The sequence below is a fragment of the Palaemon carinicauda genome, chromosome 11, assembly GCF_036898095.1.
Source record: "Palaemon carinicauda isolate YSFRI2023 chromosome 11, ASM3689809v2, whole genome shotgun sequence".
NCBI classification, from domain to species: Eukaryota; Metazoa; Arthropoda; class Malacostraca; order Decapoda; family Palaemonidae; genus Palaemon; species Palaemon carinicauda.
The window spans coordinates 159,042,291-159,055,187 of NC_090735.1; the positions used below are offsets into that span (position 1 = coordinate 159,042,291).

Genomic DNA, 12,897 nt, shown 5'->3' on the forward strand with positions numbered 1-12,897 from the left:
AGGTTGTTGCCAATTATGCCAGCATACTATATGTATGTATGTATGCATGTATGTATGTATTTAGTAAACGCAGAAAAAATACAAATATATTAATACATTTTTAATGAGTATATATCTATATCTATCTATCTATCTATCTATCTATCTAGATAGATAGATAGATAGATAGATAGATAGATGTGTGTGTGTGCGTGTATGTGTGCCTTAATGTATATTGGCTATGAAATTTGTTCTATCATTATTATGAAGGTTAAAGCTAATTTTGGACTCTAAATGAATGCTTAATTTGCATATTCTATCAAATATTACTAGAAGATTTCATTTTTCAGGGAAATTCTCGATATCATCCCTTTAAGGCACAATTTCAAGTGTTTAAGAGGTTTAATTAGCTTTCTGGGAATCAAAGATTTTTGTCCGAGTGGCGACTAATGAAATCGGCTATATTTTTTTTTTCCTTTTTTTTTCTTCCTGTTTATACTCATTCTTTGTTAGCTGCTATAGCCTTGAACCATGACTTGCTAATTGAAATAACACACTGTAAACATTCAAACTTTAGGAAAATGCATAAAAACAGAATGAGACGGGGTATAAAGAGATTTTATACATTTCTTCTAAAATGCATTTTTTCGTAGATTTCAGTAAATATGAGCTGCTGAGACTTATTAAAGATATTGTACTAAGAATAATAAAGAGACTTTTATAAATATATCTAGTAAAAAAAAAAAAAAAAAAAAAACTTGTTGTAAATCTAAATTCTCCCTACTCTTGAAGCATCCTACAAGGAGCGTATATCCAGAAGCTTCATTTCTCTTTAAATAAGTTTTTTTTTTATCGTAGAATAAAGTAAATTCATGCTATTGGGTTTTGTTAAAGATATTCTACCAAGAATGAAAAGAAATTTTAACAAAGCTATTCTATATATTTCTTCTAAAATACGTTTTTATTCAGTAAATATAAGCTGATAAAGATATTTTACCCAAAAATGACTTATAAGGGTCAACTACTCTCATTCAGGGATACCGGTTCGCTCTAATTCATTTTCTACCCTCAATTTATGATCTCTTACACTCCTGGTATAAGTTGATATCTAAGAATCCCTGTTGGGAATATCAGAAAAACAGTATTTTTAACTCACCATCAAGGTATGTCGAAAACTTCAATTATTTAGATCAAATAACAATAAGCTGTTGTGGGGTTGTGAGCGACTATGGTTTACCTTTGGTTTTTCAGATAAGAAATTCTAAAAGTAAGAAAATTTTCATTGCAACATCAATTTCATATCCACTCACATGGATATTTAATTTGTATTCAAGTTTTCTTCTGTGACGGGCCGAGAGAGGAGTTGTGAACTCAAAGGCAGATTGGAAACGACTGAGTTATTTATTAAGGAACACTCTTCTTTATATACAAAACCTCAAGGCAACAGGACATGACCTGTTCGAGAGGCAGACAATGTTACAGAGCAAAACGGAGACATGATCATTCAGGTTCTTTTTAGTGCGAGGGAAGAGCGCAGATACAAGCATAATATATACAAAATAATTATGTACAATTGTGTGACACACGGTTGGTATATGGCTCCCCCCCTAAAAATGACATACTGTACATGTTAAATAGGGCGCCCTGATCTAGAGAGGCGAACTGTAGGCGGGTCATCTGGCAGAAGATAAGCAGGTTTTAGACGATCAATGGAGACCCAGTCTTCTTTGCCCCGAATGTTTAGGAGGAATGCTTTCGGACTGCGTTGGATCACAAGGAAAGGGCCCGTGTAAGGGGGCGTTAGTGGTGGCTTGCTGGTGTCGTTGCGCAGGAAGACGTGCGTTGCAGAGTGCAAGTCCGTTGGTATGTGATGCTTCGCTGGGGGCTTGTAAGTCTGGCGGCACGGAGTAAATTTTCCCACGACGTGACGTATGCGCTGGAGATCGTCGGAGGAGGTCGTAGAAGGAAAAAATTCGGCAGGGACGACCAACGGGTCGCCATACACCATTTCGGCTGCCGAGACGTCGAGGGCGTCTTTAGGAGTGGTCCTTAGTCCAAGGAGGACCCAGGGAAGCTGAGTAAACCAGTTGCAATCCTTGCAGCGGGACATCAAAGCTGCTTTGAGGGTGCGATGAAAACGTTCAACCATCCCATTGGCAGCAGGGTTGTAGGCCGTTGTCTGATGTAGGGTGATGCCCAGGAGATTTGCTAATGACGTCCATAATTGAGAGGTGAAAGTTGTTCCCCTGTCAGAAGTAATATGCTCAGGGATACCGAATCTTGAAATCCATCCAGAGAGTAAGGCAGATGTACATGAGGCGCACGTTGCAGTTTCCATGGAAATGGCTTCAGGCCAACGAGTGGAGCGGTCGATGACGGTAAACAGGTAACAATGTCCTTGTGATGTGGGTAGGGGGCCTACAACGTCGACGTGAATGTGTGCGAAACGACGCTGAGGTTAAGGAAAGGTGCCCACTCCTGAATCCGTGTGTCGATGTACTTTGGAAGTTTGGCAAGAAGTACACGCACGGACCCAATCCTTACCATCCTTAGAAATGCCGTGCCAAATGAACTTTGCCTTCAGCAGCTGTGCAGTAGAACGGCACGAGGGATGTGAAAGGCCGTGGATGAAATCAAACACCTGTCGGCGCATGGGAGCAGGAATCCAAGGTCGCGGTCTACCAGTACTGACGTCACAGAGGAGGGTGGTGTTGGAGTCATTGAGGGGAAAATCCTCCCAACGGAGGGACGTGCAGGATGTCCTACAAGCTTGATACTCTGGATCCTGTCGTTGGGCTTCAGCCAGGGCGTTATAATCCAATCCCAGTTGAACGGCAGCCAACGTGTTTCTTGACAGGGCATCGGCAACGGGATTCATTTTCCCAGGGACGTATTGGAGGGTGCAATTGTATTTAGCCACGGCGGAGAGATGTCGGCGTTGACGGGCGGACCAGGCGTCAGACTGTCGAGTGAAGGCGTGCACCAGAGGCATGTGGTCTGTACGAATGACGAAGGGCGTACCTTCTAAGAAATGGCGAAAGTGACGGACAGCCAAGTGCACCGCCAGCAATTCTCGATCGAAGGTAGAATAACCCGATTCTGCCTTGGACAGTTTTCTGCGGAAGAAGGCCAATGGGCGGGGCAAGCCTTTGACCACCTGCTCGAGTACTGCACCAATAGCGACGTCGCTGGCATCGGTGGAGAGAAGGAGAGGGGCGTGTGGGATAGGAAAAGTGAGAGCCGCAGCAGTTGATAGGGCCTTCTTTGCATTGCAGAAGGCTGCTTCTTGAAGGGGACCCCACTTCAGGTCCTTTGGCTTGCCCTTGAGGGAGGCGTAGAGGGGAGCAAGAGTGGCGGCAATGGCTGGCAGAAAACGGTGATAATAGTTGATCATGCCCAAGAATTCCTGCAGAGCTTTGGCGGTCGAGGGCGTGGGGAAAATCCTCACGTCGTACCCGGAAGTTTTCTGTCCAGAACTTCGCCAAAAGCCCACGGTTCCTGCCAAGCACGGTATTTATCACCATATCAAGATGACGGGACCCCCAGTCTTCGTAAAATTCAGACGTCTGGCACCGGAACGATTGGCAGCCGCCAAACAGACGTTCGCCGAAATGGAGGAAATGGGCCTTTGCCAAAAGGCCTCCAGCCCATGGTCGTCACCCTTACACATCATTCTGAAGAAAGACGGCTCCCTCTGTCCGTGCGGGGATTACAGGCACCTGGACATGCAAACAGAACCGGATCACTACCCCCTCCCAAACATTGCCGACGTGACCTCCTACCTGCACAAAGTAAAGGTTTTCTCTACGCTCGACCTCCTGGAGGGGTATTATCAGGTGCCTACACACTTCTTTTTTAATGACAATACTTTCAAAAAAGAGAAATAAAAGTGGAGACTATTTTTATCCTCCAAATACAAAGAAAAGAATATGTAACATCTATAACACAAAAATTTTTCTTAATTTCAATGGTGTTTCGTATATTAGCACAGACTATCATAAGAATATCCTATCTCAAAAATTTACGGACCTATCCAGATCTTTATTAAAGTTCTATAAATATTTTGGTAATAATATTTCCGGAGAATTTATATTTATGCTTACCAGTTATCTAAATTAGTCAAAGCTTCGTAATGTGGAGTTCTTAGGTCATATGTCTGTTATAACCTGTTTTTGACTGAATTATCAAATATTCATAAAATATGAAAATAACTAACAACGTGATTATGATTATGAAACCACAGTGAACTATTAGAAAATATGAAATCATACTTTTTGTCCTAATGTGCCGTCCGGAACTTCGTACAATGTCCCAATCTTTCCAACTGTCAGGACCATCTGTTTGTCTGCTACACCTTCTGTACTCGGTGGTTATATATTCTTACCTTGACCTTGAATTTTTATATACGGGACATAATGATATGACAGTTAACATTTATACTCTTCTGATAAATGCACTGTGCAGAATGAGGCAAATGTTGTTGTCATATCTATAGTCTGAAGTCGACTAGAAATTTAATCAACACATTTAACTCTAATCATTTATGCATCAGACATTTTACGATAGATAAACGAAAATGAAAATTAAAGATAAAGAACCACAAAGTGTCAAAGATCCTGCTATTGCCCACTATAGTCTCAAACAGTCTGAAGTAAGGGTTTTTAAAACAAAATAATTAAATGATAAACCATTCACCAGTCAGTGGTTATAGATTTTCAAAAGGATACCATAAAGACCAACAATGAATAGAAATATTAGCAATCTAGAATAACTAGGTGTATTGTAATCAGAAACTAATGAATATAAAAAATGTGGATAGAAGTAAACTGAAAGGATTATACAAATAAATAGATGAATGAGTACATAAATAAATAAATAGGTAAATATATGAATAAAAATTTGAAGAAATGGATAAATAAATAAATAAACAGTGAGATGGTGGACCAAGATTATACTTGAAAGACACCAGACGGAGAAATAACTTCAGTCACTCTGCCCTACGGCAGCTCCTTGAAACCACCAAATCCTCAAAGGCAAGGGACAGTAAAGACCGTAAACCCTTGCAAACATGTCAAACTAGACGGAGAAAAAGTTGCTTTTGACTCGCAGTAGTAATCCAAACCCTATTCGCTTGAGCAACTATATTGCCTAGAGTTTGAAAAAGTTTGAGTTTTACTTCCCCCAATAACACCACAATATGAGAGGGATGAAGTATTAGTCCAAATATCTTTCAAAGAAATACAAGTGAGAGAGAGAGAGAGAGAGAGAGAGAGAGAGAGAGAGAGAGAGAGAGAGAGAGAGAGAGAGATTCTGTCATAAACTCTTGTATTTCTTTAAAACTTTTATTGACGGATCAATGAAAGTTTCCGAGACAACTGACTATCTTACAGATAATCATTACAACTAGATTTAGGAGAAGATTGTCTACAACTGCATGAATTTCCTTTTATAGGATGATGACAAGAGAATACATGAATGCATTCGAAAAAGAACAGCCATGGGTAAATTGGGTGAATACAGAATCATACACACAATCACTCACATATATCCCGTATATGAAGAATAGCAATTGTCTGGCTATATATATATATATATATATATATATATATATATATATATATATATATATATATATATATATATATATATATATATATATATATATACACATATATGTATATATGCATATATATATATATATATATATATATATATATATATATATATATATATATATATATATATATATATATATATATATACATATATATATGTATATATATATATATATATATATATATATATATATATATATATATATATATATATATATCTGGTTACGCTTAGCAATTCCCGACCCTCCAGTAGGGTGTATAGGGAGTAGTCATAACCTGGTGAGAGAGGGGTGTTTGTGCGTGTGTGTGCATATATATCTAAATATTTAGCCGTCACTTGTTATGGGTTGCGTACACTAGTAAATCAATAAATGAATAAATAAATAAATAAATAAATAGATAAATTAAATATTTATATAAATGTATATATATACATATATCTATATGATGTATGTGCGTGCGTGCGCGCATGCTTACGTGTATGTGTTCGTATCTCTGTATATATCTGCTTGCGTGATGGACCTGCTTTACATTTGCGCATTGGCTAAAATATAACAGACGATGAATGTATAAAGATGTTAAGCGGTGAAACTTAAATTGTCTCATTATTGATATCATACCTATTATGAAAATATTCTTAGAGCTATGCGCCTTCTTAAACGTTCATTGGATCATCATAATCCTTTCACTTTGAAATTAACCAAGTTTATGTAATATTCTCCTTCCATCAGCCTTGGGTTATATTGGGGACCTCCTCGCCTCCTGTTTATTATTCTCTTTTATTCTTTCATAATTTATATTTGGTGGAAAACTAATTGAATTTTAGTGTACTGTGGGACTGCTGGGTATCAATTCATTGGAGTTATTCATGCAACGTATCACTAGGGTTTTACTAACTTCCTTTGTTCTAGTTTTGCGATTGAATGATAAACTCCTTTTATAAATATTCAACATCTTTCAATTCAGTTTGATAAAATTTCAGTAAAGTTATTATGACGGGATTCGATTTCACTTGAATTACTCTATAACCGATTTTATTTCGTTTATTTTGTGTATATCATGATATAAATTTTGTGAAGCATGTGAAATGTATTATTCAGTGGATAAAATTATGTAACTTTTTTATTATGGAGTTCATCTTGAAAATGTAAATTTTAATAGATTTAGTCATGAGCATGGCAGGAGTAAAGTTAATGTTAGTGAAGTGTGGTTAAATGAATTTCCAGTAATCAGTGGAGTACTCCAAGGGAATGTGTTATCACCTATGTTGTTTATCCTACTCATGGATTTTATAATACATAGAACAGTCGGGGATGGTAAAGAAGGATTGGATTGGATCAGTAATAGGAAATTAGCTGACCTAGAGTATGCTGATGACGCTGTCCTTATTAGCAAAACACCGCAGGATTTGCAATGCTTCCTCACCAGAATGCATGAAATAGGACATGAGTTCAGGTTGAAGATAAATAGAAGAAACACAGAGATGATACCCTCTTGCTTGAGAGTACATTCTAGCACACTATTCTATGTTATTTTTTTCTTACTCTTGTTTTTTTTTTTTTTTTTTTTTTTAAATGGCCTGTTGGGCAGGCTTAATAGAAAGACCCTGGTGGCATGGTGGTTTATCAAGAAGTTGTATTTTCCTTATCTGATTCTTTTTATTTTCAAACCATCCTTACTGTCCTCTCTTTAGTTGAATAGGCTATCCTGGAGGGTATCTAGACTTGCATGGTGTATCGGCTCCTCCATATTGACCAGTTTTTACGATTTTTTTTGCATAGTCTATGAGTTTGATCATCACTTTCTTTATATTTCTGTACATATTGTTTTCGTTATCATTCTTGTTAATCTAGTTTTTAAGTATGATGTATCTTTTGCAGTACCATTAATTCTTATGCTCTCTGGAGACATTGAGCAAAATCCGGGACCAGTACGTCCTAGATTTCTTCAATGTCGTCTACTTTATTGCAATATTCGTGGTCTTTATGCAAATATTCAAGACCTTACAGCTGCTTCCAGACAGTATAATGTTCTTTTGTGCTCAGAAACTTTAGTTTCTAATACGAGGCACTCATCTGAGCTCCTTATAACTGGTTTTAAGAAACCAATAATGTTGAAACACAATGCCATCCCTAAGGACAGGGGAATGGCGATGTATATAAAGACTGATTGCCCTGCTCCTCATAAGTCTTGCTATGAATAAGGATGTTATGAGATTCTGGTAATAAAAGTTTGTGGCAAGTATAACAACTTCTATTTGTGTTCGATTTACCGGAATCTAGACATGGAGGATTCTATTTTCTATTGTCTTCTTACCATTATGGCTAAGATACAAGATGATAGAAAGGCCACTTTTGTCTTTGTTGGTGATATCATTGCTCACCATAGGGAGTGGTTAGATTCAGTTTCTCTTACCGATCGGCATGGCTTAAGAGCTTTAGACTTTGCCTCTGAATCAGGCTGTGAGCAAATCATAAGTGAAGCTACTCACAGGTCTGGTAACTGCTTTTACCTAGTATACACAGACTTCCCTGGTGTTATAACAAGTAAGGTTGGTTCTCCAGTTGGGACATCTGATCATGCCTTGATTTCATTAGAAGTGAAGACTTAGCAGCCTGTCCCTGATGTATCATACTCGTGGAAGATTTATATTAAATCTCAAGCAGACTGGGATGGGATTTTGCATGATCAATTGGGCTTGAATTGGTCACAATTGTATAGCAGTGTTGATCCTGTTGTCCCTTTGAATGAGAATCTAGTCAACATAATTGATAGGCGTATCCCTTCTCGTGTGCTAAGGAACCGAATGAAAGGTAAACCATGGTTCAATGATGATTGTAGACATGCTTACTTGGCGGAGTAGGAGGCCATTCATCTTTGGAAGGATAACAGATCAGATTTGACCTGGAATAACTATACTCAGCTTAGAGGTTTTGCTCAGAGAGTTTATGCTTCAACTAAAAAGGAATACAATTTAACCATAAAAGAAACCCTTCCTGGTACCACCCAGGAGCATAAGTGGTGGACTACCCTTAAACTTGCACTCTTTTGTGTATATGCAACAGTTCCTCCTTTACTTAAACTAGATGGCTCTGTCACTCATTGTCCAAAGGAAAAGGCAACCCTTTTGGTAGATGTGTTTTACAGTAAGCAAAGTAATGAGAAACTCTGACCTCCTCATTCCTTCTTTTCCTGAGGCTAAACTAGCAAGTTCAGTTTTTCGATCTTGTGATATTAAAGCTCTGCTGATGGATCTTGATGCTTATAGAAGTGTAGACCCAAATAGTATTTTCCTTTGTGTTTTTTATAAAGACAGCAGATTTCTTAGCTCCAAAGTTATGTTATTTTGCGCACGTTAGCAAGAAGACGTTTTAGCGCTTATTGGAGAATTCGTCATGTTACTCCACTATATGAATGTGTTTGTGGTAGGTCAAGTCCAACTGATTACCGCCCAGTTTCCATAACTCCCATATCATTCAAAGTTTTGAACATCTTTTGGAAAAACGTCTTAATAGGTTTGCTGAAGGTAATCATTTTTTTCCCTAGTTTGCAATCTGGTTTTCGTAAAGGCTTTGGAGCATGTGATGACCTTCTTACAATCTCCAATGCTCTACAGAAATCCCTTGATTGTGGTCAAGAAGTTCGTATGATTGGCCTTTTTTTTTAGGGCAGCCTTTGACCATGTTAATCATGAGGCCCTTGTATTATAATTCAAACAGTTGAGAGTGGGAGGGTCATTTCTTAGCATCATTACTGAATTTTTAAGGAATAGGTCGCAAAGAGTTGTTGTTGATGGCACCATAGTGAGTATAGGGATGTGATATCTGGTATTCCTCATGGTAGTGTTCTTGCCCCATTACTTTTCATACTATGCACACATGAAATATGGTTTGGCCTAGAAAATAAGCTTGTTGCATATGTAGATGATGCTATTCTCTTTGCATCAATTCCATCTCCTGAATGTAGATCTGGGGTTGCTGAATCCATTAATAGAGATCTACTATGCATTTCAGACCCCGTGTTATACTGTTTTTCGCAAATATCTTCTGCACAAACAACTGGATCAATGTGACATTTTGGCACAGCTTCTTTGACACAGTCCGCTAATTTATGACACTACACTGCGATGCCAAGTGTGATTCATTAATGAGCTTACTCTTGGCTTTCAAGCATAAGTTGGCGAGAGCCAAGTAGGTATTCGGACAATGGATCTCCGTAACATAGGTGTGACGTGTATAACAAGCACTCTCTCTCTCTCTCTCTCTCTCTCTCTCTCTCTCTCTCTCTCTCTCTCTCTCTCTCTCTCATGGATACAATTCCCACCTTTATCCATATAGAAATAAGGCCCGTGTAATGAGTTTTTTTTTTTCGTTAAATACTCATAACATACAGCCGGGAATCTTGACCAAGAGTAGGGTTGGAAGTGGGTGCTAGAGGAGTAGTGTGATCATCTCAAGATCTATTATTAATTATTATTATTATTATTATTATTATTATTATTATTATTATTATTATTATTATTATTATTATTATTATTATTATTATTATTATAAGCATCTACTTATAAATGCTTTATAAATAAGGGAAGTGGATGCTGTAAGTAAGGGAAGTGGATGCTTACTTAATAGTTTAATATAGACCTTGACAGGTAGCGGATATCTGTGATTTGACAAATGATGCAAACATGAGTATATAGCATACATTTTATTTCACTCTCCGTCACTTTCCAAAAATAAGTCATCCTCATCATCATTGCCGAGGTTTATTATGACAGGATCCACGCTTTGTTGTATGTTGTCTGTGGACCAGTACTCTTCCTCAAAGCTTATAGATCGTCTTACCGCGTCCGCCCACACCTCTGGGGTGACACACTGCCTTGCCTCGTTCAGCCTGCCCTGCAGGTCCACTCGGGTGAAATGGTGTAAGGTCGAGCGCAAGTATCTCTTCATGTGGCCCCACACTTGTTCAATGGTGTTAAGCTCTGGATGACCTGGTGGCAAGTGGACGACCTTGGGACCCCACATATGAACGGTGTTATCGACGACGTATTGTGGCTGTGGCCGGTTTCTCTTGCATATGAGCAGGAGCTCAGGCCTTGTCGCGTGGGATGGGAAGGGCAGCCTGTGTTGCACCAGCCAATTAATGAGATCCGCTTTCTTGGTGGCGGTGGTGGGGCAGCGACTCTCCTCCGTCAGCTGGCTGTGATATGGTGCATCATCCAACACCAGTACCGACGGGTGAGGTAGCGATGGCAGGAGCTGTGATGTCAGCCAGCGAAGGAAGAGCTCCCCGTTCATCTCACCGTGGTAGTCACTGCTGGTCGTCTGGGAGGGGAAGCAGAGGAACGTATTTTCAACAAAACCATCGACTGTTCCAGCAGCGACCACCACAAAGCACTCCCCTTCCCCGGGCGGCACTTGACGGCTGTACGTGTTGCTGGTGTCAGGCTGGGTGCTGTTCACCCATTCCTTGCTGTGGTGAATTCTGGTGGTAAACCACGTCTCATCCACGTAAACCACTTGCAGACCGTTCTCCCGTTGTTGCTTGAGTGTCCGAAGAGCACTAATTCGCCGGCACACGACGTCCAGGGACTCCTTCTTCATATACATCTTCCGCTGTGAGGTCTTGAAGCGGAATCCCATGTTATGGAGGAGTCGCCACACCACCGTGTCTAAGGTTTCCTCCGGGATGATGCATGACATCTTCAGCTCCTTCGTCAGGGAACCTATTGTTATAACTTCTTTAGCGGCGAACTGCGGGTGGACTTTGCGACGAATAGCAGAGACGGTGAAACTATCGAAGACGGGTGGTGTTGTTGGAGGCATCGCAGCTGTTAGAGGTCTTGCAGTTGTTGTGGGAGGTATCGCAGTTGTTGTAGGAAGTGTCGCAATTTTGGGAGGTGTCACAGTTGGCATTGGTGGTGGTGTTGGGGCCTGCGGCTTGGTGCTGTGCTGTCGCTGCACCATCATCCTTACCGCCATTACGCTCATGCCCACTGCATCCGCAACCCTGTCATACGGCGTGTTTGGCGATAAGTCAATATTGTAATATTATTCTCATAGCTTTATTAGTTAGTAAAAGAAATAACAGGGCTGCAAACAAAATTAGTCATTGTTCTTGAAGCCTTTTAAAAAAAAAAAAGCTTTGGCGTATCTGTTCAGGAATAAAGATAACCCATCTCCAACAATATGTATCCTTTCACCATCCACCATAGGTGAATATGTATGCTTGAGGTGCTGCATGTATAACAAAATTAAAACCATTTGTGGTATAGTAAGACTAAGCACATTATAAAAGTTCACTTTTCCTTGTACAGGTGGGTATATATAGTTTATGAGTATCTGCAGATATGGTACTTGTTAGTCATCATGCCAATGAAAAGGTTACAATAATATAGCTATAGCGACACATACCTGTTCAAACTGATCCTTAGCTGGTTGTCTGATTTCTCCATGGTATACAGGGAAAAAAGCCGCATGGCAAAAGCGTTCCCGCAGCCACGGGGGCAACGACGTATCATGTATGCCATGTTCTGCAGCCTTGGAGATACCGTCATATACGTCTAAGTTTACTGGACTGCAGCCGTTAGCCCATCTCACAAAAAAAGAAATCTCGCTGCTCCTCGAACCCCTCGCCACCGCCAAACTATATACCTACGTTTGGCATCATTCACGCTCGTTAGCTCGTTATCAGCCTCCACATTACCCTCCCTCGCCTTTATTTTCACGTTGTGTTACTCAAATATAAAATAACATATACAGTACCCCATAACGCATATATATATATATATATATATATATATATATATATATATATATATATATATATATACATACATATATATATATATATATATATATGTATATATATATATATATATATATATATATATATACAGTATATATATATATATATATATATATATATATATATATATATATATATATATATATATATATATATATATATATATATACAGTATATATATATATATATATATATATATATACAGTATATATATATATATATATATATATATATATATATATACAGTATATATATATATATATATATATATATATATATATATATATATACAGTGTATATATATATATATATATATAGATACAGTGTGTATATATATATATATATATATATATATATATATATGTATATATATATTTATATATATATACATTTATATACACACTTCATGAATGGAGCATGCACCAGTGGTAGGTTTCTATGAGAGAGAGAGAGAGAGAGAGAGAGAGAGAGAGAGAGAGAGAGAGAGAGAGAGAGA

General features: G+C 38.5%; 1 protein-coding gene across 1 annotated transcript; it reads right to left on the reverse strand.

The window, feature by feature from the left end:
- Positions 1-10,303: 10,303 nt before the first annotated feature.
- On the reverse strand, positions 10,304-12,123 carry LOC137649846 (uncharacterized). Its single transcript, XM_068382792.1, has 3 exons — positions 12,004-12,123; positions 11,496-11,611; positions 10,304-11,417 (listed from the first exon to the last, which is right to left on the reverse strand). The coding sequence occupies exons 1-3, from the start codon at positions 12,121-12,123 to the stop codon at positions 10,304-10,306; spliced, it is 1,350 nt and encodes a 449-aa protein (XP_068238893.1).
- Between the last annotated feature and the right edge of the window lie 774 nt (positions 12,124-12,897).